Below are 21,357 nucleotides of genomic sequence, written 5' to 3' on the forward strand. Positions count from 1 at the left end.
ACACAAGACTCCAAGTAAACCATTTTGTTTAACAGACAGATCAAGTCAGGAATGATGCAACTGTCAGTGCATTAGGGATGATGGAGTGCTTACATGCTGGCTAGTAGCCAATATACCTCGATGTGAGGCCCACTGGCACGGCAAATGAATTTTCATCAATGAATTTTCATCAGTGCAGCCAGCAACCTCTTCCTGGGAATGAAAAAATGATGCTGGATGGCAGGCAGATTTAGCACCCTTCAGTTTATGGTTCCCAACCTCTTGAATGGATATTACAATAGAAAACAAGCCTCCATGAAGCAAAGTTATGCAATACAGTCCCATGCATTAACTTGCTATGTATGGAACTGCTGGTTTACTCAAGAAGGTATCATACGACATGCGCCATCTCAGGCACAAAGGCAGTAATAAGGGTGCACAGTTAAGGGGGACGCAAGCAGATAAATTTTGTGCATACACTTGCAAATCAATTACACTGCAGAATAGGATATATACCTTCCTAAAAGCAACTGGGCAATCACATTCTAAAATGACCAAGGTATCAGGCCTAGACGAATGGGAGAAAATTAATAACAGTAGTTAAAAAAAAAAAAAAAAAAAAGGACCACTTAATGAACATCTGCAGTTCATCTCACAGACAAAGAAAAAAAAAACCTTCCATAACAAGGGTAAAAATACCGAAGGCAGACTGCACTACAGGGAGAAAAGAGGAAAAATGGCAAATGCATCCATGTCAGCAAAAGAAATGCAACTACAAAATAAGATGGACAAAAACAAAGTGATTTTTTTGAAACAGAGTATTTTTATGTGGGGTAGAAACCTTGCATCTCCAGACCTAATGCAATTAACTATAAGGTGTACATAGCGGCAAGGGCAAAACTACAAACGCCCCAGTAACCTCCTGCACTGAATAAGAATTTTAAACAAGTGACATTAGACAAGCATTTGGATTCTACTCAACTGGTGCTCTTATTACAGTCCTCAATTAAAATTATATTAGTAGGTATGAGGCAAGACAAAAGCAGATGGAAACAGAGAAAGCATCTCTTGCACATAAGGACTTGCAATTCTGAAATCCTCTTAGATGACGTAATAACTAACAGAAGCAGTGACTTCTAGGAAAGGAACTATACAGGGACTGAGCTTACAGGTTTAAAGGAAGCAAGGGTCAGCTTTTTCAAATCCAACATCTAATCTCAAGGAAGAGGAAACAGCTTTGTTGTTGGTGTCAGTGTGCAGTAGCCCTTTTAAAAATTGATTTACTGGAGATATTGTTGCTAATGGTGGTTTTAATGACAGGCTGAAATGCCAGACAAGTGAATCTTAAAAAGATTTAAAAAGAAGGTCATTCTCAAATAAGGCAGAAAAGATAAAGGATGGCTTGCTGAACCATAGTCACACAGGGGAAATGCTATTAGAGTTGTACCAAATTAAGAATTTGATTCACTTTGCCAAACAATTTTCTAGTAGCCTAGGGTCCACAATGACACTTAGGATTGCAGGAGAAAAGGATTTGAGAGATTACTGTCTAGCTTTCAAAATGTAAGTTGCAGATATTTTAGGATGGAGTTTGCCAAGCTAAGTCATTTCTGTGAGAAGGACGCACAAGATGTGGAAGACCCTCGGATGTATTCCACTTAACTCCATGTGCAGGGAAAATCAACTATTGTCTTGGGCAATGGGGTACAAGTGGGATCAAAATGGGCGAGGTCAAACATAGCCTTCCTCAGTATAAAAAGGTTGGGGGCACATGAAGGCCTCTCTTCCAGGGGATGGAAGTTTGGGGGGAAAAGTAAACAGGCCCATCTCCAGAGTACTCCAAAGCAAGTTGATTTTGTCAAAGGCTCTTGGGTTCAATTTCTATCTACTGGGAATGGATGCAGACCTGTTTAGAAATGTTAGGGTGTTCTGTACTTAAAGAATTATGGTGATAGATGTTCTACTCTGAATTCATACCAAAAGCCAACATTGCTAGCCTGCAACAGAACCCTTGTCGGTTGACCTAACATTGCTGTGGCACAGATAAGAACAGTCTGAAGACCTAAAGCACAAAAAGAATGGCAACTGTAACACTAATGAATCTAGCCTCCTACCAGCTGTTCACAGTGCCATGGCCCCATCTGGCATCTAAGCTTAGCTTACAAACAAAATCAGAGGGCATCTGTGGTTATTATCTACCCCCACCTTAAGCCTGACAAAAGGCATACCAGGACTGGCCCTCTGACTGAATTTCCTGCAGATAGTGCAGATGAGAGGGAGTCACTCTCTCTAAAGTGTGTAAAGGTGTTGGCACCATGGACTTGTGAGATACAGTCAAGTTTCCTTATAAGTAACCTTGCTGGGGGGATTATGACAACTTGGACATGTACATTACAGCTTTCAGAATGTTGCTTTTTGTCAAAAGAAGGCAGTTTGACAGCTTGAGGGAAAAAAAGGGAAATGACCACTGCTACCCTTTCCTGCAGGACAGGCAAGCAATTTAAGGTCCCTCAGAAACACAGATCTAAGTAGTACCTCAACTGTCTATGCACATCCAAGGAGTGCAAGATTCTTTTCTCTTTAGTTTGGGCATTAGGAAAGAACACTGACTGCTAGGTACTTAGTTCAGAGCTATGGCTTAGTATAAAGGAGGAGATTAATATGCAGAGTCCCTGCATTTATATAACTGTAAAAAAACTCATTTACACGAGACTGCTTACAGTTCAAAGAGTCTTCTAGCAGAGGTTACAGTTATTAGGATACTGTCTTCCAGTTACTGAAATTGAGGTACATAAGCTGTTGCTGCTTCAGAAGGCAACAGGATTAGTTTATCCAACACAAAGTTGAGACCCCAGACTGGGGACAAAACCCTTTCTAGGAGGCTTTAGGTGAATCATGCCCATCAAGGACTGCTGCACATTGAGTGCCTGGATGCCAGTGGGAAGTCAATAGGCAAGTATGCTGACGCAGCAAAGAGGTGTGTGTGTGTGTGTGTGTGTGTATATATATATATATATATATATATATATATATATATATATATATATATATATATATATATATATACACATATGTACATATATACATATATATACATATATATATATATATAAAAATATATCTATAGATATGTATATATATGTGTATATATATATATATATATATATATATATACACACACACACATATATATATATATATATATATATATATATATATATACACACACACACATATACACACACATATATATATATATATATATATATATACACACACACACACACACACACACTGAAGCACAGACTAGAAATGAAGACCTCCACTTGCTCTGATTACAAAGTTCCTTCTTTGGCAACAGACAGACTACTTTCCATTTAGCTTGGTACAGTTTTCTTCAATTTGGCTTTTTAACTTCCCTCGTGATTTACAGCATGTCCCCAAAGAAAAAGTGAGCAAAAGGGTAACAGGTCTTTCAAAAGCTAGTCTAAGCATGGACATTTTGGATTGTACAAGGGACCTGGCTGTTACCCTGATCTCCTCACTATGTCCTGAAAAGTGGGCCAGTAAACCCTTACAGAGTTACATCCAAAGTCACTTGCTTGGCTAGGCACAGGTTTGACTTATGTTCAGGAAGAAACAGTCTGTTGATGCAGTTTAGAGTATGCTCCAGTTCTCTCCCCCAATCTTTTCCTGGGATTGTGCATGAATCTGGAAGTCATCCAGGTAAGGGGTAAATATGGATGCTTATCATCCTGCAGTGAGGCCTAACTGGCACCAGACTTAAAAAAAAAAAAAAAAAATTGGGCACTGTACCAAAACTAAAAGGCAAGGAGGTACACTGATAGTGACAGCTCCTGCTACAAACCTCAGTTATTATGTGCCCTTTGAAAATAGGGATTTGGAGGTAGGTATTCCTGAAGATGAAGTTCCCCAGCATGGCCTGAGACCCCAGAAGAGGAGAAAAGGGCCTTAAAATTTAAAGCCTTTTCACAGAAGCAGCAGCAGTCTGGAGTAAAATTATTCACTATCATAGTTGAATGGCACATGTTCTACTATTGCTTAGAGCAGCATCTCTGTCGAGAGAGATGAAACTAAATGTTCCTCAACTTCTGGTAAAGATGGCAGTCCACTCCTTTTCAGTTTGGATATGAAGGGAAGTTTCTATTTTCTGAGGAAAATTTGGAGTATCCATCTGTCTGAAGTTATGCTTAACTAGGTCTAGCAAAAAGAAGCCAGCCAGACTGACATCCTTTGACCATGATGGGGAAGGGTGGGATTATAGGATTAGGGACGAGTTCTGGAGAGAGGGAAGGAAGAGGCTGGTTCTGTTCATTGCTGCTTGCTGCTGCAGTCTGAGCCCTGATGCTCCCAGACATCCATCTTCCTACTGCCACTTTGTTGTGTGTGTGGTCTTTACTTAGGGCTGTTTGCCTCTTCAAGGTCTCCACTAGAAATGGCCCTTACTTTTAGGACAATTTCCATTACATCTGACAATATGAAAGTGAACTGCGTTTGACTAATTCCAAAGGTTTCCTTTTATCCTCCAGTCTTTCACACACATTGCAGTACTGCAGTAATCTTCCCTTCAAATGGCTGTAATGTAGATATCAGTGATGCAACAGTACACAGTTAAAGACTCCAGATGGCTGACTAAAATAAGTCACTTTGACAGCTGTAAACATTCTGGCTAGCACTAGCTGTACTTTCTAACAATGTAATCTCTCCCCAAATCTTTCACACCTAAAGCTGTCAGACATCTTTGTATATGACTTTTTAATGTACCTTGTTACCAAATTGAGAAAAATCTCATTTTGACAGCAGCAAAAATCTGGCTAACACTAGTCACATATTCTAACTTGCACCTGGCATCCGTAAATCTACAGCTGTCATCAGCGATCTTTGCAGATCACTGTTAACTGTCGGCTATAGAAACTCATCTTGACAGCCACAAACAATTGAACACTAGCTGTTTTTTCTAATATGCAAGCACTACACATTTACAGTTAACACCCACTGCACATAACTCTTTATAGGTACTGTATTCACCACTGTAATGGAATAATCCTCACTTTTGACACAGTATAAGCCATTGTGTGGGAGTTTGTGATAATGGGTAGTATAACTTTTCTGACCTACTGATAACTGACAAATAGGCTGTATACAGTTTCTATGCAACAAAGCTAGGCTTGCACTTTCACCTTCCTGCAATGTCTGAAACCAACCAAAAACTTAAATGGATCAAGAACGATTAACAAAATCTACAAGTTACATATGCAAACAATCCTAAAACATTCTGGAACGTTATCATTTAATTACTTAAATAAGGGAAACAAATTCAGTCACATCTACAAGTTAGAAAAGCAAACAATCCTAAAACATTCTGGAACTTGATCATTTAATTACTTAAATAAGGGAAACAAACTCAGCCAAACCTTCCGTGATAAACCGAAATGCTGTCAGTCCAGCTAGCTGGAATTCTGTAAATAATTATATGTCACTTGAAAATATTAATATGATTTATATAGAAATGTGGCACTGCCAGCCCAGCTATCTAGAATTTTGTAAATAATATGACATTTGTGAATATTAATATGATCCATAGGCTTGTCTTACACATGTAAGAGAACTATATGTTATGTGGATATTAACCTAATGGTGCAGAAATGTGTGTTGAACTGTATGTTATGTACTGAGCTTCAAGAATGTAACCACTGTGCACCCTACTGGAAAATAATAGAAATGTATATAAACTATATTAATGGTAGAAGTTGGAACACACAAAGTTAACTTGCAAAACTTCAAGAAAATTAGTTAAAAGTGTTTTACGATGTGCTATACAACTTAAGGCAGCAAGGAGACAGGATGTCTAGAGCTAAGAGTTTCTTTCTATTGTCTTGAAACAAATGATTACTATGTTTAAAATGTAAAATAACTGTTTTACGACTTCCAGTTCTAGGCAAACTTCTGAGAGGTATGTACTTCTCACACAGAGATGCTAAAAATTCTGTTGGCATCTGTTAGCCTGGGAACTGAAGGCAGGTGACAAACAGTGATGTCATCCAGCTGACCCAGCAGTAATGTTCTGCTATTAACTTGGGAACTCTCTCAGAGACTGTGCATTTTGTATTTGTCTTTGGACCTGGAAACATCCTCTCATCAGCACTTGCTTTGCTAACAAGTAACCAGGGTACAGCAACCTCTCTTATAGATAGAAATATAGTAAAAATTAGTTTAGATGTTTTCTGTAGTTGAGACTCTCCTGCAATATTGTTTTAAAATATTCCCCGTGATTCTGAACTCTGCAGTCACTTTGTCGAATTATTGAGTATTGTCTTGTTCTTTTATTATTAAACATATTTAAACCTTTTAATTGTGGCTGGTTTGTTTAGAGATATTTAAGCTCTCAGAATAGTTGCATATGTATTTGGTGACACTGTACAGGCCCACTCCTAAAAAGCCTTAGTCTTGGTCACACTTACCATTTGGATAACAGTATCACACAGTAGGACAGGTCACCCTTTGGGAAGGGCCTTAAAGTAGCTGATAAGGGGTTCTGTTGGCAGTGATAACTACCTTACAGTCTGGGCAGAAAGGGGCATAGCTAGCAAACCTATGCCAGCCTCTCCCAGGTGTGTGTGCATATAAATCAAATCTCAAAGTGTGTGTATGTGCGTGTGTCAGCTACTTGGGTAGGGGCACAAAGCACTGGTTGGACAGAGTGTTGGGACCCTGGCTAAGAACTCTCAACTCTATAGCTGTGCCAGTGGGGAGTTTTATTGGGGATCTGGAGAGAGAGGGAGACACAAGCCCCAGACGGACTGTGATCTGTGTGTGCTCTTAAGGGAAATTGTACTTTACTGTGTGTGTTACTTGTCATCCTCCCAATGTGCATGTCCCTCACTGGTGCTAGTGGTGAGGATTGAGGCTCCTTGATTACTGGGCCAGTGCAGGGGTGTCACACCTTCTACCAACTGAACAAGCTATGCTCATATTTCATAAATATAGCTTTCTCCTTATTAAACCAAGTATATCAATGTCAGAGTTGGAATTCTTTAATTACGACAATGTTAGCTTAACGTCAATAACCACAGACTACATAAATTGCTGAAGCTAGTGTTGACTTCCTTAGCACTCAGTCTCTATTCAGAGTACCTACACTTATCAGCAAATGTCAGTGACTATGCTATAGCAATCCTCAAACAAAGCTCACTTAAAATGCATATTCCTAAACTGTGGAAGCAATGCCTTGCAACACCTATACACAAGGGAGACACCTCTATAGACTTGTTAAACTACAGACCTTCAGCCACTGTCTCACTTTTAACCAAAAATCTTAGAAAGGTGCATTTATCAACACATCATTTCTCATTTAAATTACATAACTTAATAACCCCAACAAACATTGTTTAACACTGGGTGATAGTACAGAGTGAACATTGCTCAGCAAAATAAATGCAAATAGAATCAACAGATGCTTGGTTACATCTATAGTCTTACACCCACAGGCAACTTTTGATAGTACCTCACCAAAAAGATTATCAGAACACATCAAGAGTTGTACTACAATAAACTGATTCAGGAGTTAAAATTTAAGTAAATACTCCCATCTGTAAAATGGCAAAACAGAATCTTCCTTATCAATAGCAGTCTGTGACACCCAAGGATCAACATTAGGCCAACTACTTAATGCAATATTCATTAATATGTACAATATCATAGCCAAAGCCAGCTTAGTTCAATATGCACACAATTCAACTATGGCTTCAGCAAAAATACAGAATTTCAAACAATGAGATAGTCATTTGATACATTAGAAACTTAGATCAACCTTAATCACTACTAAATAATCCCCCCCCCCAAAAAAAAATAATCTTCATACCAGGCATCGCTCATAAGAAATGACTATCAAAATTACATTCTTAAAAAGAACACTGATCAAGTCTCACAAACTAAACTACTGTCAGTCATTACTGACCAATACTTGAAATTGGATAACCTTAAACCAAGAATGAAGCAAAAAAAACTAATGCAAATAAAACCTGTCTAAACAAATCAGAGCAATGCTACAATGTAGTCAGCTTTGAAGTAAACATCCCCAAATACTGGTAATCACTGTACCACTCTTAAAAACAATAAAACGTCTACAAATAGTTAACAGTATAGCATTACAACTTAAGATGTTACGTCATATACTACATACAGCTGAAGAATGTCCTACCATTCAAATGTTAATTTATATCCATAACCTACCAATACTACTTACATTAAAAAATCAAACATTATTTCCTACTGAAAAGCCTAATAACCAGTATGGAGATTCACTGTATTCAGTACGTTTCAAAAGTACAGAAAACTCTACCTTATGACATCAGGTCCAAGCAGAACCCTACAAATAAGAGAAAACCTAACATTTAATTGGAAATGGCTATGCATGATGACCGTCTTATCACTGTACCCAACTTTGTAATATGTATTAACAATTCCTTACACAGCATCACATATTTTTTTTTAAACATCAACATCTAACCTACTTCCCATACATTAAAATATGTTAGCAAAGGAATCACTACAGTACAAAGGTAGATAATTTATGGGATGCATTTTACAGTCATAACACATGGTAATACAACTTCTGAACCACAGTTTTACTAATTACTTGCTACTTGTAAAACATTCTGTATTACACAACATATCCATCGTTATAACTATAAAAATAATTTATATTACAAATATGCACATATGTCCAAAACGGAAGGTCTCTGGAGACAAGTCAGCACAGTGCAACCTCAGTACCACATTTAAACAACAGCAAGGACAGTTGTGACCTACAGTCCAGTTTCTCCATCCTGTAACAATCAAATGAGCTGGTCTCTATCACTGGGCACATTTCACTTGGATTCTTAGGAGGAGGGGCCACTGAAATAGAGGGTTGCATTAAGTCTGGCTGAAGGGTACAAAGAAAATGAAGGAAACCCTAAACTAGCTTAGCCAAATTCTGAGAGGGAGTACAGCTGGAGTTATGTAGGACAGACCTACTCAGGGGGGCACTTGTCTGGGTAAAATGTCAGCCAAAGGAAAGACTCCAGGGTCCTTAATAGTGCATGTGGATACAGAAGAGTTTAGACACTTGTGAGGGATTTGCAGTGTGATGTTTTCCTAAAGAATAGTTGTGGAGGTTCCTTCCTTCCTTTTTTGACAATCAGATGGCACTCAGATACAGATGTTAGGGAACCAGAATCCAGGGAGGAGCTCAAAGCCTTCTCTTTGTTCTAGTGCAAAGTGTTCAGTACCATAGGCATGTAGGCTCTGAGGATGACTTCAGAGGTCCCAAAAATAGCAGGCATCAGGGCCAGGGTCCGAATGACTACCTTCATAGAGCAACTGAAACTGAAAGCATATACTGCATTTGAAAGTTAAAGGATGCCACTTCTTTCTATCTGTGGACATGCTTCTATTTCTTCTTTTTAAGCTGTGTCTTGCTGCCCTGCTACTGCAACTCCACAGACATGGTGGAAGGCCTTCTGTAATACCACAAGTTTCTATATGGCCTGATATACCTACATGGCTTCCTCCCTTCTCTTGGTCAAAACTCCTGACAAATGGTGCAGTTAATCATGTCATACTCTGGGTCAAACATATGTTTACATCAGTCTAGTCAACACAATTACCAGTGCAAGATACAGTGCATGTACACGAGGAAGAAAAGCACCCTAGACAGGTCAAAGAGGAAGTTAAAACTGTCCCTAACAAAAAAAAAAAATGGAGGTAAAAAGATTGAAGTTGAAGTATGAAATTGACAGGGGTAAACTATATACAGCAATGTGCTGAGGAAGAAGTGGGGAGTGGAAGAATCCTTCCATGTAAACCCATACTTCACGGCAACCGACGATGCTGCAATCATGCAAAACCTGGTGGCATACCACCAGAATATTGTTCTGCTGTGAATTCTATCATCAAACGAATGAGTCTTACAAAGACACAAGTATAGCAAGAGCATTCCATAATACATATTTGTTCACAAATTCTTCTTAAAAAAATCTCAAAATTCCATCCATTGCTATGAAGCTGCACCCAACTCCTATAATGACTACACAAAGAACCGATGCTCAAGGCAAGCACAGAACCTTAAGAAAATTGCCATGCATTTCCTCTAAATAGCGCTGTTACACACACACACTTTACAGTAGTTAATCCACCTACTTCATGTTTCTGATGGGGAACGGAAATTGCAATATCCAGAGAAAATCCATGCTAACACATGCAGGACATGAAAAGTTTGTATAGATGGTAGCCCAGCTGAGAACTGAATCAGCAAAACCTCATGCTGTAGAGAGACAATGCTCCTCAAAGCACCACTGTGCCACCTAATTCCAAGAATTATTCAACCACATGAAAAATAACAGTTCACTTTCCAAGGAGTACCCATAATTCTTAAAAAAACAAGCATCTAAAATGGTTACTTATTTTAAAAATCCAGTTCTTACCTTTTCCTATAACAAGGCCACATTTATCTGCCGGAACAGTGTAAGTTACTTCCTGCATTCCGCCTGGTGTTCCAATGCTCCACTCACCACGACCCCGACCTCGACCACGAATACTAGTAGAACTTCCAAAACTATCTCTTTCCTTAGAAAGGGAGACAAAGTTAGGATCATATTAATCAATATGAATTACTAAAATGCATCATTAACTCAGCTTAAGTGCTTGTTTTCATACAGCAAGATCGGTTTGCATTTAATTCATAATCCGCTTAAACACTTTCTTTTAAAGGTAGTCAAATCACTAAACAATCATCAAGCTAAGAGGCAATGCTTAAGAATCTGTGCTTCTCCAGTTCAACCCCCTTTTCTACAAAACACCAGTTACACATCATTTAAAGCTCTTGACCAGATACCTCTCAACCTTTTTTTCAATAAAATGTGTAAACTGACTGCAGCAATGCTACTACAAGTTTGTATACTACAAATAATCCGTGAAGTACAGTTGTGTACACTTACCATAAATGTAGATGTTCGAGTGTATTCACTGTTGCAGTCATTACATTTGGGTAATCTGCTGGCAGGTTGCCCTCAGTCGCCTGAATTCCAAAGTCTTGGGTCCTGCGTCGGTTGCTGTCTCCTCTTCCATGACGTCAGGGGTATAAACAAGCAGCAGATGCCATTTTCTTTAGTTTTTCTTGGCCCGGATGTCAGGTGCCCCCAAAAAGGTAGCAAAAATATATATACATACATGCATCAACATAAACGTTACCTTCATCTACAAGCAAATACACCACATAGGTTGTAAAAGAAAGAGAAGGAAAGAAACTCCAGAATGAAAGGGGGATGGCGGGCAGGTAACCTGGACTGCAACAGTGAATACACTCGAACATCTACATTTATGGTAAGTGTACACAACTGTACTATGTTCTTCGTGTTTCACTGTTGCAGTCATTACATTTGGGTAGAATCCCAAAGCTATGGATGGGAGGCTGGAGCTAAATAGCATTAGGGGCGGCTATAAGGCCCTGCAGAACTGCAGTGGCAAAGCCTGCCCTGGACTTAGAGTAGAGAGGCAAATTATAATGCTTTGTAAAGGTATAAACAGAACTACAAGCAGCAGCCTCTAGAATGTCTTTGGTTGGTACTCCTCTGAGAAAGGCTGCTGAAGTAGCTGCAGCTCTGGTGGAATGAGACCTAACGCCCTTGGGCACAGGTTTGCCATGGTGTAAGTAGCAGAAACGAATGCAGTGGCTTATTCACTTTGAAATAGTCTGCTTTGAAATAGCCTTTCCTTCTGATCCTGCAGCATATGTCACTAGTAATTGCTCAGTTTTTCTTAGAGCTTTAGTCCTGCTCAAGTTGAATCTTAGCTGTCTGTGTACGTCCAAGGAATGCAGAATTCTCTCCCCCTTGTTCTATGGATTTGGGTAAAAAGGTTGGCAGATGAATAGTTTGGTTAAGAGCCACAGTGGAAATCACCTTAGGCATACATGAAGGATTAGTCCTCAGAGACACCCTGTCTGGGTAAAATATAATAAAAGGCTCCACAGCCATGAGGGCCTTTAGCTCTGAGACTCTTCTTGCTGAAGTAATTGCTAGGAGCAGAGCTGTTTTCCATGATAAGAACTTTAGATCTGCAGTAGCAGCTGGTTCAAATGGAGGCAGGGTGAGCTTTTCCAACACATAATTGAGGTCCCATGCAGGTATTGGTGATCTTCTGGGAGGCCTTACATTTTTGGCTCCTCTTAAGATATTGCTTTAGTAAAGGATGAGAAACGATTGGTGTCTCTGTATTGTAATGAGCCGAAATGGCAGAGGCATGGATTTTTATTGATGAGAAAGATATGCCTTTGTCAAGCATCTCAGTCAAGTACTGTAATATCTGAGGAATATTTGGTCTTGCTGTATCAGTTCCTTGTGCTTGATTCTAAGCACAGGATCTCTTCCATTTATCAGCATAAGATTTTCTAGTAGTAGGCCTTCTGGCTTCCAAAATGACATCCATCAGAGCTTTACTGAGAGGTGTTGTTTGCATAACTACCTGATTAACCATACTGCCAGGTTCAGTGTTTGGAACTGACTGTGCAGGATCTGATTGTTTTGCTGGGACAGTAATTAAGATCTTTGAGGTAAGGTCCAAGCTGGGTACTGAGACAAGTTCCTTAGGATTGGGTACCAGTATTGGCAGGGCCAGTCCGGGGCAATTAATATCATCTTTGGCTTCTCTTGTGTGACTTTTAGGAGGATCTTGGAAAGAAGAGGCAGTGGAGAAAAGGTGTAAACCGATAGGTTTTTCCAACTGAAGTATAGGGTGGCCACTTTCCATGCTTGTCTGTGATAAATCCTTGTGCAGAATCTTTTCAATTGATAATTTTGAGGAGAGGCAAATAGATATATGTCCGGGCTCCCCCATTTCTCTGTTATCATGCTGAAGACTTGTGGATCTAGCTTCCACTCGTGAGGGTCCATAAGGTTTCTGCTTAAATCGTCTGCCAGAGTATTTTGGTTTCCTGGCAGGAATTGAGCTTGAAGATGTACTTAGTAAGTCAAAGCTGTGTCCCACAGTGCCATGGCTAATCTGCAAAGGGGGTATGAGTGCGTGCCTCCCTGCTTGTTTATATACCACATAACCGTGGTGTTGTCCATCTTTATCAGTAGTTGTCCTGGATGAAGTAAGTCCTTGAAGGCTGTCAGGGCATTTTGAACAGCTAGCATCTCTTTTTGGTTGATATGCAGATGCATTTGTTTTGAGGTCTATATGCCCTGAATGCATCTTCCCGTCAGGTGGGCCCCCCCATGCATAATCTGATGCGTCTGTTAAGGTTTGGCTGGCAGGGGGTAGAGTGAAGGCCCATCCCATGTTTTGGTGACATGCCTTTGCCCACCATAGAAATTCCTGTTGTAGGCAGGGAATGAGAGGGATTATTGTTTCCAGACTGACAATGTTGACTCCCATAAACTTTTTAGGTACCACTAAAGTTTCCTCATATGCAGTTTTGCATATGGAATCAGTAGGATGCAGGATGCCATGGACCCCAAAGCCTGCAGAGTTTGTCTTACAGACAACTGGGTTTTTGTTGCCAACAGTTTGAAGTAAATAGTCAGTTGCCTTTGTTTGTCTGGCGTGAGGAAAGCCATCTGGGCAGTTGTATTCAAGCTTGCACCCAGGAATGTTATCTTTTGAGAGGGTACCAGTTGTGATTTCTTTTCGTTTATTGTGTACCCTAGGCATGTTAGAAGCCTTTTCACAAATGCCAGGTGCTGAAGAAGAATGTCCTTGCTCTCTGCTTGAATGAGACAGTCGTCCAAGTAAGGATATATCTGTATACTACTTTGTCTGCAAAAAACAATTACTGGTGCCAGGCACTTTGTAAAGACCCGGGGCGCAGTACATAAGCCAAAGGGCATTGCAGAGAATTGGTAATGCATTAAGCCAGCCTTGAAACAGAGGTATCGTCTGCAAGCTTCCCTTAATGGGACATGCAGGTATGCCTCTTTTAGGTCTAATGTCACCAGCCAAGCATTCTTGCCCAGCATGAGCAGAAGCTGCTGCAAAGTTAGCATTTTGAATTTTGGAATGCCCAGGAATGTGTTCAAAATTGATAAATCCAGTATTGGCCTCCAGGACTTGTCCTTTCTGGGTACCAAGAACAGTCTTGAGTAAAAACCTTGACCTTTTTCCTGTTCTGGTACTGGCTGAATAGTCCCCATATCCATGAGGGACGTAACCTGTTTCTGTGCCTCTGCCCTTTCATTTTTTGGCAGATCCGGCCAACCGTTTGCCATTGGCAGAGTATGGAAATGGAATCTGTATCCCTGTGATACTATGTTTAGCACCCACTTGTCCTGGGTTATTAACTGCCAATTTTGAGCAAAAAGTGCTAATTTTCCCCCTAAGGGTGCTGCCAAAAGGTAAGTGTTTGGTGATGGCAGAGGGAAGTCATTGGGACTGTTTTCTGTAGGGTTGCGCTTTACCTCCTCCAGATTTGGAGGTAGAAGCGCCCCATTGCTTTGACCTGTAAGAATCTTGTGCCTGGTATCTAGAACCTTTAGGGCATCTGGATTTACCCCTTTGAGCTCTGTCGGACACAAGAAAGGACCATTTTTTGTAGGCCAGTGTCTACTGAATCTTTGTGGCCGCACTTGTTCAGAAGTCTTATACAGTCTGCTTAGACTTAGCTTTGTCTTCCATTTTCTTTAAAGCCTCTTCTGCCTTAATACCACAGTATCATGCTGTAAAGGTGCATCCAGTAATTTAGCTTTAACATGATCAGGCAAATTTTGCACTTTTGGCCAGGCATGCCTCCTAATCACAGATCCAGTAACTGCGGCCCTGCAGGAGGCCTTTAAGGAATCAAAACCACATTGCAAAGTATGCTTTCCAACTTGTTCAGCTGCATGCAGTAAGCCCTACAATTCTTTATTTACTGCACATTCTGAAATCATCATCATTTTCTGTTTCAGCAATCCCATAACATGTTGTTGATACTTGAGCATATGAAACTGGCAGTTTAAGGCCATCATTTTCAAGGTTGCAGATGTATAAACTTTCTTTCCCCATATATCCAGTGCCCGTGAATCTCTGTCAGAAGGGGTAGGATTTTTTGCTGTTGAGGCCTTAACTCCCTTTGGACCCTGTGAAATAGTTTCAGGGTCAGCAGCAGGGTTTCTAAATAAAAATTTGTGAGAGTCAGGGACCCTGTAATATCTGTCAGGCTTGCTGGGAGCCAGAGGTAAGGAGTCAGGAGTCAAGCTTGATTCCAAAAACACATCATCCACAATAGAAAATAACACCAGAACCCAATACTGTTAACACAAACAGAGGCAGCACAGTGTCATGCAGGTTCCCGTTTATTCAAACTTGATAAAAAAATAATAAAAATCCAATAACAAGTACTAAGCGCATAACCACAGTGGCATATTCAGAGTATGATAAACATAAAATACAACCTCCTAATATACACAGTAAGAAACACAACGCCCTAATGCAGCAACCAGTAAATGACTCCAATTAATTAATGTAATTAGATACATTAGTTGAACCTAACTTTGTTCTTGTTTAAAAATACAAAGGAATAAAAAAATAATGATCTAAAAATATTATAGTTGAACTCATATCTATATACATTCACGACTTTGTCATACTGTGTATGATAATATTAAATGTATGATATAATATAAAATCTATTGTATATAATATATATATATATATATATATATATATATATATATACACATATATTGTTTCATCATAAATATCACAAATAAAATAGCAGTTATTAAACAACAACTGATGTGATAATAAAACATTAAGCTTAAAAATATGTATAAATATGTAAATAAATAAATAAATAAATACAAGTCCATAAAAACACCACATAGCAGATATGTCAAATAAATCATATACAATAGGATTTATGTTTTAATATGCTGGCAATGGACATGTGGTCATTGATTCCTGGTGGGTTGGTGGCATCCAATCTTAGTTGCCATACACATTCTTCGGCTTCCAATAAATTTTTGTCATCACCCCCTCTTTTGTTGTTTGGAATTCTGTCAATTACAAAAAATATAAATCTCTTGAATTGATTACATTTCTGGCTGTGTGTATATAATGAACTCACTGTTTTTTTGTTCTTGATGTCCCTTATGTGTTCCAGTATTCGTTCCCTACGTTTCCTGATGGCCTTCCATACATAATATGTGGAGCAACTTGTACATGTCTCTATATAGACCACCATCTTCACAAATTCCTGGATTTCTTCTTTGTTCCCTTTCCAAAAAATGAGTATGTCGTCCAGGTATCGTAAATATAATGCTATTTTGGACCAATAAACAGAAGTGAAAAGAAAAGTACAGTTTTGTACCTACCATAAATGTAGATGTTCGAAGATCCACATTGCTGCAGTCCTTACATATGGGTAGTCCGCTGTCCTCGGTCGGCCCGAATACCAAAGTATTAGGCTGACGTCGGTCATGGGCGCTCAGATCTGACATCAGAGCGTCAGGGTATAAAAGCGCATGACCGACGTCATATCCTCAGTCTTTTCTTGCCCCAGATGTCAGAAGGCCCTAAAAAGAAAGGCCACAGCCAAAAATAGAATACTTCCCAAAAGGCATGTACAAATAACAGCTACCACCCAAACCATACAACCATTCCAAACTACAGAGGGAAGGAGGGAGGGTAAATTGGACTGCAGCAATGTGGATCTTCGAACATCTACATTTATGGTAGGTACAAAACTGTACTATGTTCTTCATCTCACATTGCTGCAGTCCTTACATATGGGTAGAATCCCAAAGCAGAGGCAAAGGGAGGCTGGCAAAATCATAAAGCATTGGGAGCTGCCAAAATGCCCTGTAAGATTGCAGTGGCAAATCCAGCCCTAGATTTGGAATAAAGAGGAAGGTGGTAATGTTTAGAAAAAAGTATGCAATGAACTCCAAGTAGCTGCTTCCAAAATATCTTTAGTAGCTACACCCATAAAAAAGCTGTAGAAGTGGCAGTAGCCCTAGTGGAGTGAGGTCTGATTCCAGCTGGAATCTCCTTACCATGATGAGAATAACAAAAAGCAATACAAAAGCCAATCCACTTAGAAATAGTTTGTTTTGAAACAGGTTTCCCCTGAGAACCTAAAGCAAAAGAAACAAACAACTGCTGAGACTGTCTGAACCCTTTAGTCCTGCTCAAATAATAACGCAACTGCCTGTGAATATCCAAAGTGTGCAAAACTTTCTCCCCTTTATTTTGGGGATCTGCATAAAAAGTAGGCAAATGAATTGATTGGTTCAAGGCCACATTTGAAACCACTGTAGGCATAAAAGTAGGATTAGTACGCAGAGATACCCTATCCTTATGAAAAATTAGGAAGGGGTCAACTGCCATAAGAGCCTGTAATTCAGAAACCCTTCTAGCAGACGTAATGGCCAACAAAAAAGCAGTCTTCCAAGACAAAAACTTTAACTCAGCAGTAGCTGCAGGTTCAAAAGGAGGTAAAGAATCAGGCAATCGTCCAAATAAGGATAAATTTGTATTCCTCTTAACCGTAAGAAGGCTATCACTGGAGCCAGAACCTTTGTGAACACCCTGGGCACAGTAGATAAGCCAAAGGGCAATGCAGAGAACTGATAATGTAAAGTCCCAGCCCGAAAACGCAGGTATCTCCTGCAACTGGGCCTGATAGGAACATGAAGATAAGCCTCTTTGAGATCCAGAGTTACCATCCAGTGATCTTTGCCCAACAGAGGTAGAAGTTGTTGCAACGTCAACATTTTGAATTTTGGAATGTCCAGGTATGTGTTGAGGATAGATGAATCCAAAATTGGCCTCCAAGTGTTTCCTTTCTTTGGTACTAGAAACAGGCGAGAATAAAATCCTAGGCACACTTCTGACAGAGGGACCTGCTGTATAGCCCCCATTTGAAGAAGTAAAGAAATCTGCTTGTGAGTCTCTGCCCTTTGCTGAGGAGGAACGTCTGGCATGCCTTTGAAAGGAGGCAATGTATGGAAATAAAACTTGTAGCCTCGGTCTATAACGTCCAACACCCATTTGTCCTGGGTGATTAAAAGCCAGTTTTGCTTGAAGAGTGCCAACTTTCCTCCCAAAGGAGCTGCCAGACAGGAAGAATCTGGCAGCTGAAGATGCGGGTCATTGGGCCTGTTTACGAAAGGACTGGCCCCTGCCCTCACCTGTAGATTGTGCAGGTGAACTCCATGTTCTAGGCCTGAAAGAACTCTGAGCTCTGCCCCTACCATGTCTAGATCTACCCCTAGACTGTAAATCAGAAGAAGGATAAGCCCATCCCTTAGTAGGCCAATTCCTGCTAAACTTAGGAGGCTACACCTGCAAAAAATCTTTAACAGTCTGCATAGACTTAGCCTTGTCTTCCATTTTCTTCAAGACAGACTCCACAGGAGAACCAAACAAAACTTCAGACTGTAAAGGAGCATCCAAAATTCTAGTTTTAACATGCTCTGACAAATTCTGATCCTTAAGCCAGGCGTGCCTGCGAATAACTGAACCAGTGGCAGCCACCCTAGAAGAAGCCTGTAAAGCATCGAAACCACACTGCAAAGAATGCTTACCCACCTGTTCAGAGGCATGTACCAAATCCTGTAATTCTTTACACTCTATGCCCTCTGCCAAAGCATCCACTTTAGATTTTAGTTGAGTAAGGAGAAAATTCTGATACTTCAACATATGAAACTGGCAATTCAAAGCCCTCATTGCTAAAGTGGAAGAGGTATACACTTTCTTACCCCATCTATCCAAAGCTCTAGCATCTTTATCTATAGGAACTGGATTCTTTACAACAGAAGCCCTGACACCCTTAGGTCCCTGGCTAATAGTTTCTGGGTCAGCCCTTGGACTCTTATACAGATATTTATGAGCCTCAGGTACTCTGTAATACCTGTCTGGCTTAACTGGCGAGGAGGCAGAGAGTCTGGATTAAAGGAACCCTCGGAGAAAACGTCTTGAACAACATCCAAAACAGGAGGTATAGCCAAGGCCCTATGTTGTGGTAAACACAAAAATTCCCTAAGCCTCTTTCGGGAATCTGAGAAATCCTGACCTTCCCATTTAAAATGTTCCCTCATAGAATGCAGGGTTTCTGAAAAAGAAAAATCCTCTGGAGGAGAAGCAGAAGGAGTGGAATCCTCTGCGTCTGAATCAGAATAAGGAGGAAAATCCTGAATGTCTTCAGCCGAAAACTCTGAGTAATCTGAAGCCTGCTCCAAACTTTCCACCTCTGGCTCCACCCTAGGCCTCTTATCAGGAGGGGGCATAGAACCTCTGATTAAAGAAATTAAATCTTCTGCCATTTTAAGCATGTGTTTTTTAGGCACAGAACCTGCAGAACTAGGACTGACACCCGTGGAAGGCAAACCAGGCCTGCCTTTGGAAGGAGCCTTAGAGACAGAAGGAGAAGGCCTAACCACCTTAGGCAAGGAAGGCAGAACAGCAACCTGAGAGGCCCCCTCAGCCTGACCTGACTCCTGAGAGGCCACATCTTGCAAAATCAAAGCCTCCCCCTGAGACTCAACTGAAACCTCGGCTGGATCCACAGATTCCACCGTAGTTTCTAAGAACCGGCGTCCGGAGCGGACGACTCATCCTACCTGGACTTTAAAGATATGTCTTTGCGCTTCTTGGCGGTAGCGGCGTCGGAGGATCCGGCGGCATATTATAATTACACCGCTTACGAAGACAAGCCTAGCGCAATCTAACCTACGTTTAATGGTGCGCTTATTAAACCTAGCACAAAAGCGACACCCGACTACGTCGTGCTCAGGTCCCAAACAAGGAATACAAAGAGAGTGGTAATCCCTATGCGGTATCTGTTTCCCACAAGAAATACAATTATTCACTTTTCTGACATCCGGAATTAACTGAGGCAAGAAAAACAAAAATATTCCCCAGCGGGTACTTAGCCAACTTGGTTTCGGTCTGAAACTCAGAATCTGAAAATTTCAGAGCATGACGGCACTTGCAAACGCTGATTCTGCATCGGACCATGCGGCAAAAAAGACTGAGGATATGACGTCGGTCATGCGCTTTTATACCCTGACGCTCTGATGTCAGATCTGAGCGCCCATGACCGACGTCAGCCTAATACTTTGGTATTCGGGCCGACCGAGGACAGCGGACTACCCATATGTAAGGACTGCAGCAATGTGAGATGAAGAACATCTGTGGTGAAAAGGAAATGTGCTTTTTGGATACTACCACCACTTTCTTGAAATTTACCAGTACGATTTATGACAACAGATGTGAATATTTAGATATATTATTCTATACAAAAGAGGATATAATTGATTCCAACATATTCCGAAAGACGACCTATTCGAATTCATTCCTGCACTATGATAGCTGCCATCCCCAATTTCAAAAAAAGAACTTAGTCTGACCATCTGCCCTTTTACTATCTAGAATAGTGAGTGAGGATAGGTCACCTCAAGATGAAATTGACAAATTAATTAATGTTTTGTGATAGGGGTTATCCTCAGGAATTATTGTATAACTTTTAGAGGTGATGGATAAAATAAATCAAATATACAAACCTATTATTAAATTTGGAATAGATAGTGCTACATCAATCGACAAAGAGAAAGAAAAGGGATGCTTTGATACTTCCATTTAATGAAACAGCATCTAAAATTTCTAATATAGTATGTCGTCCATTTAAAATTTCTAATATAGTTCAGAAAAAAAACAAAAAAGATTATCCTCGTTTCCCGTATTTCCTGACCTAGAGTAGTCCAAATACAGGCTTTACTGTATTCTGGACTTTTGGAAAGTTCCTGTGTTGCCCATTTCCTTTCTTGGATAAAGGGAGGCTTCTTTGTTCACCAGTGGCAGTGGGGAGCTTAGAGCAGCCTATCTATCCCTGCAGGAGTGTTCCCAGCACAAGAATCTGATAGTCTATTGGCCGTTTTGGGCCAATTTCTAGCGCTTTCAAGTCTCCCTGTATAAAACTCGCTTTGGCGTGGTTTTTGCGCTTGTTACTACTCAGCCAAGCTCCTCGTGGTCCTGCAGAGTGGTGCTAGCAGCAGAGAGGCTAAAAGAGCGACTGCTAACCTGATAAAAGTGTCTGTTTTCCTGCTACTACCTGAGCGACTGTCCGATCTAGCTAAACTGCAAGTATTTCTGCTTCTTGAAATGCTTTAAACTGTTTAAAGTTGTTTTTGCACCTGCACTTTTAAAGTTTGTCCTGTTTGTTGCATTTACCTGTTGAGGCTACACACTCAAGTGCGCTAGCCTGTGTTACATATTTATTGCATTTTCCTGCTGTTTGTTGCAAAAAAGAAAAAAAAAAATTATCCTGGTTTCCCATCTTTCCTGACCTAAAGTAGTCCAAATACAAGCTTTGCTGTATTCTGGACTTTTGGAAAG

The 21,357-nt window shown here is 40.3% G+C and overlaps 1 protein-coding gene across 1 annotated transcript in view; it reads right to left on the minus strand.

Moving 5' to 3' along the window:
• FUBP3 (far upstream element binding protein 3) overlaps positions 1 to 21,357 on the minus strand; it is a 1,726,332-nt gene that overhangs the window by 525,224 nt on the left and 1,179,751 nt on the right. Inside the window, exon 12 of the mRNA XM_044058146.1 lies at positions 10,467 to 10,608. Coding sequence (XP_043914081.1) covers positions 10,467 to 10,608 — 142 coding nt within the window. The remainder of the gene's footprint in view (positions 1 to 10,466; positions 10,609 to 21,357) is intronic.

This window comes from Protopterus annectens, chromosome 16.part0, assembly GCF_019279795.1.
Source record: "Protopterus annectens isolate FY-2018-M chromosome 16.part0, PAN1.0, whole genome shotgun sequence".
Taxonomy (NCBI): domain Eukaryota; kingdom Metazoa; phylum Chordata; order Ceratodontiformes; family Protopteridae; genus Protopterus; species Protopterus annectens.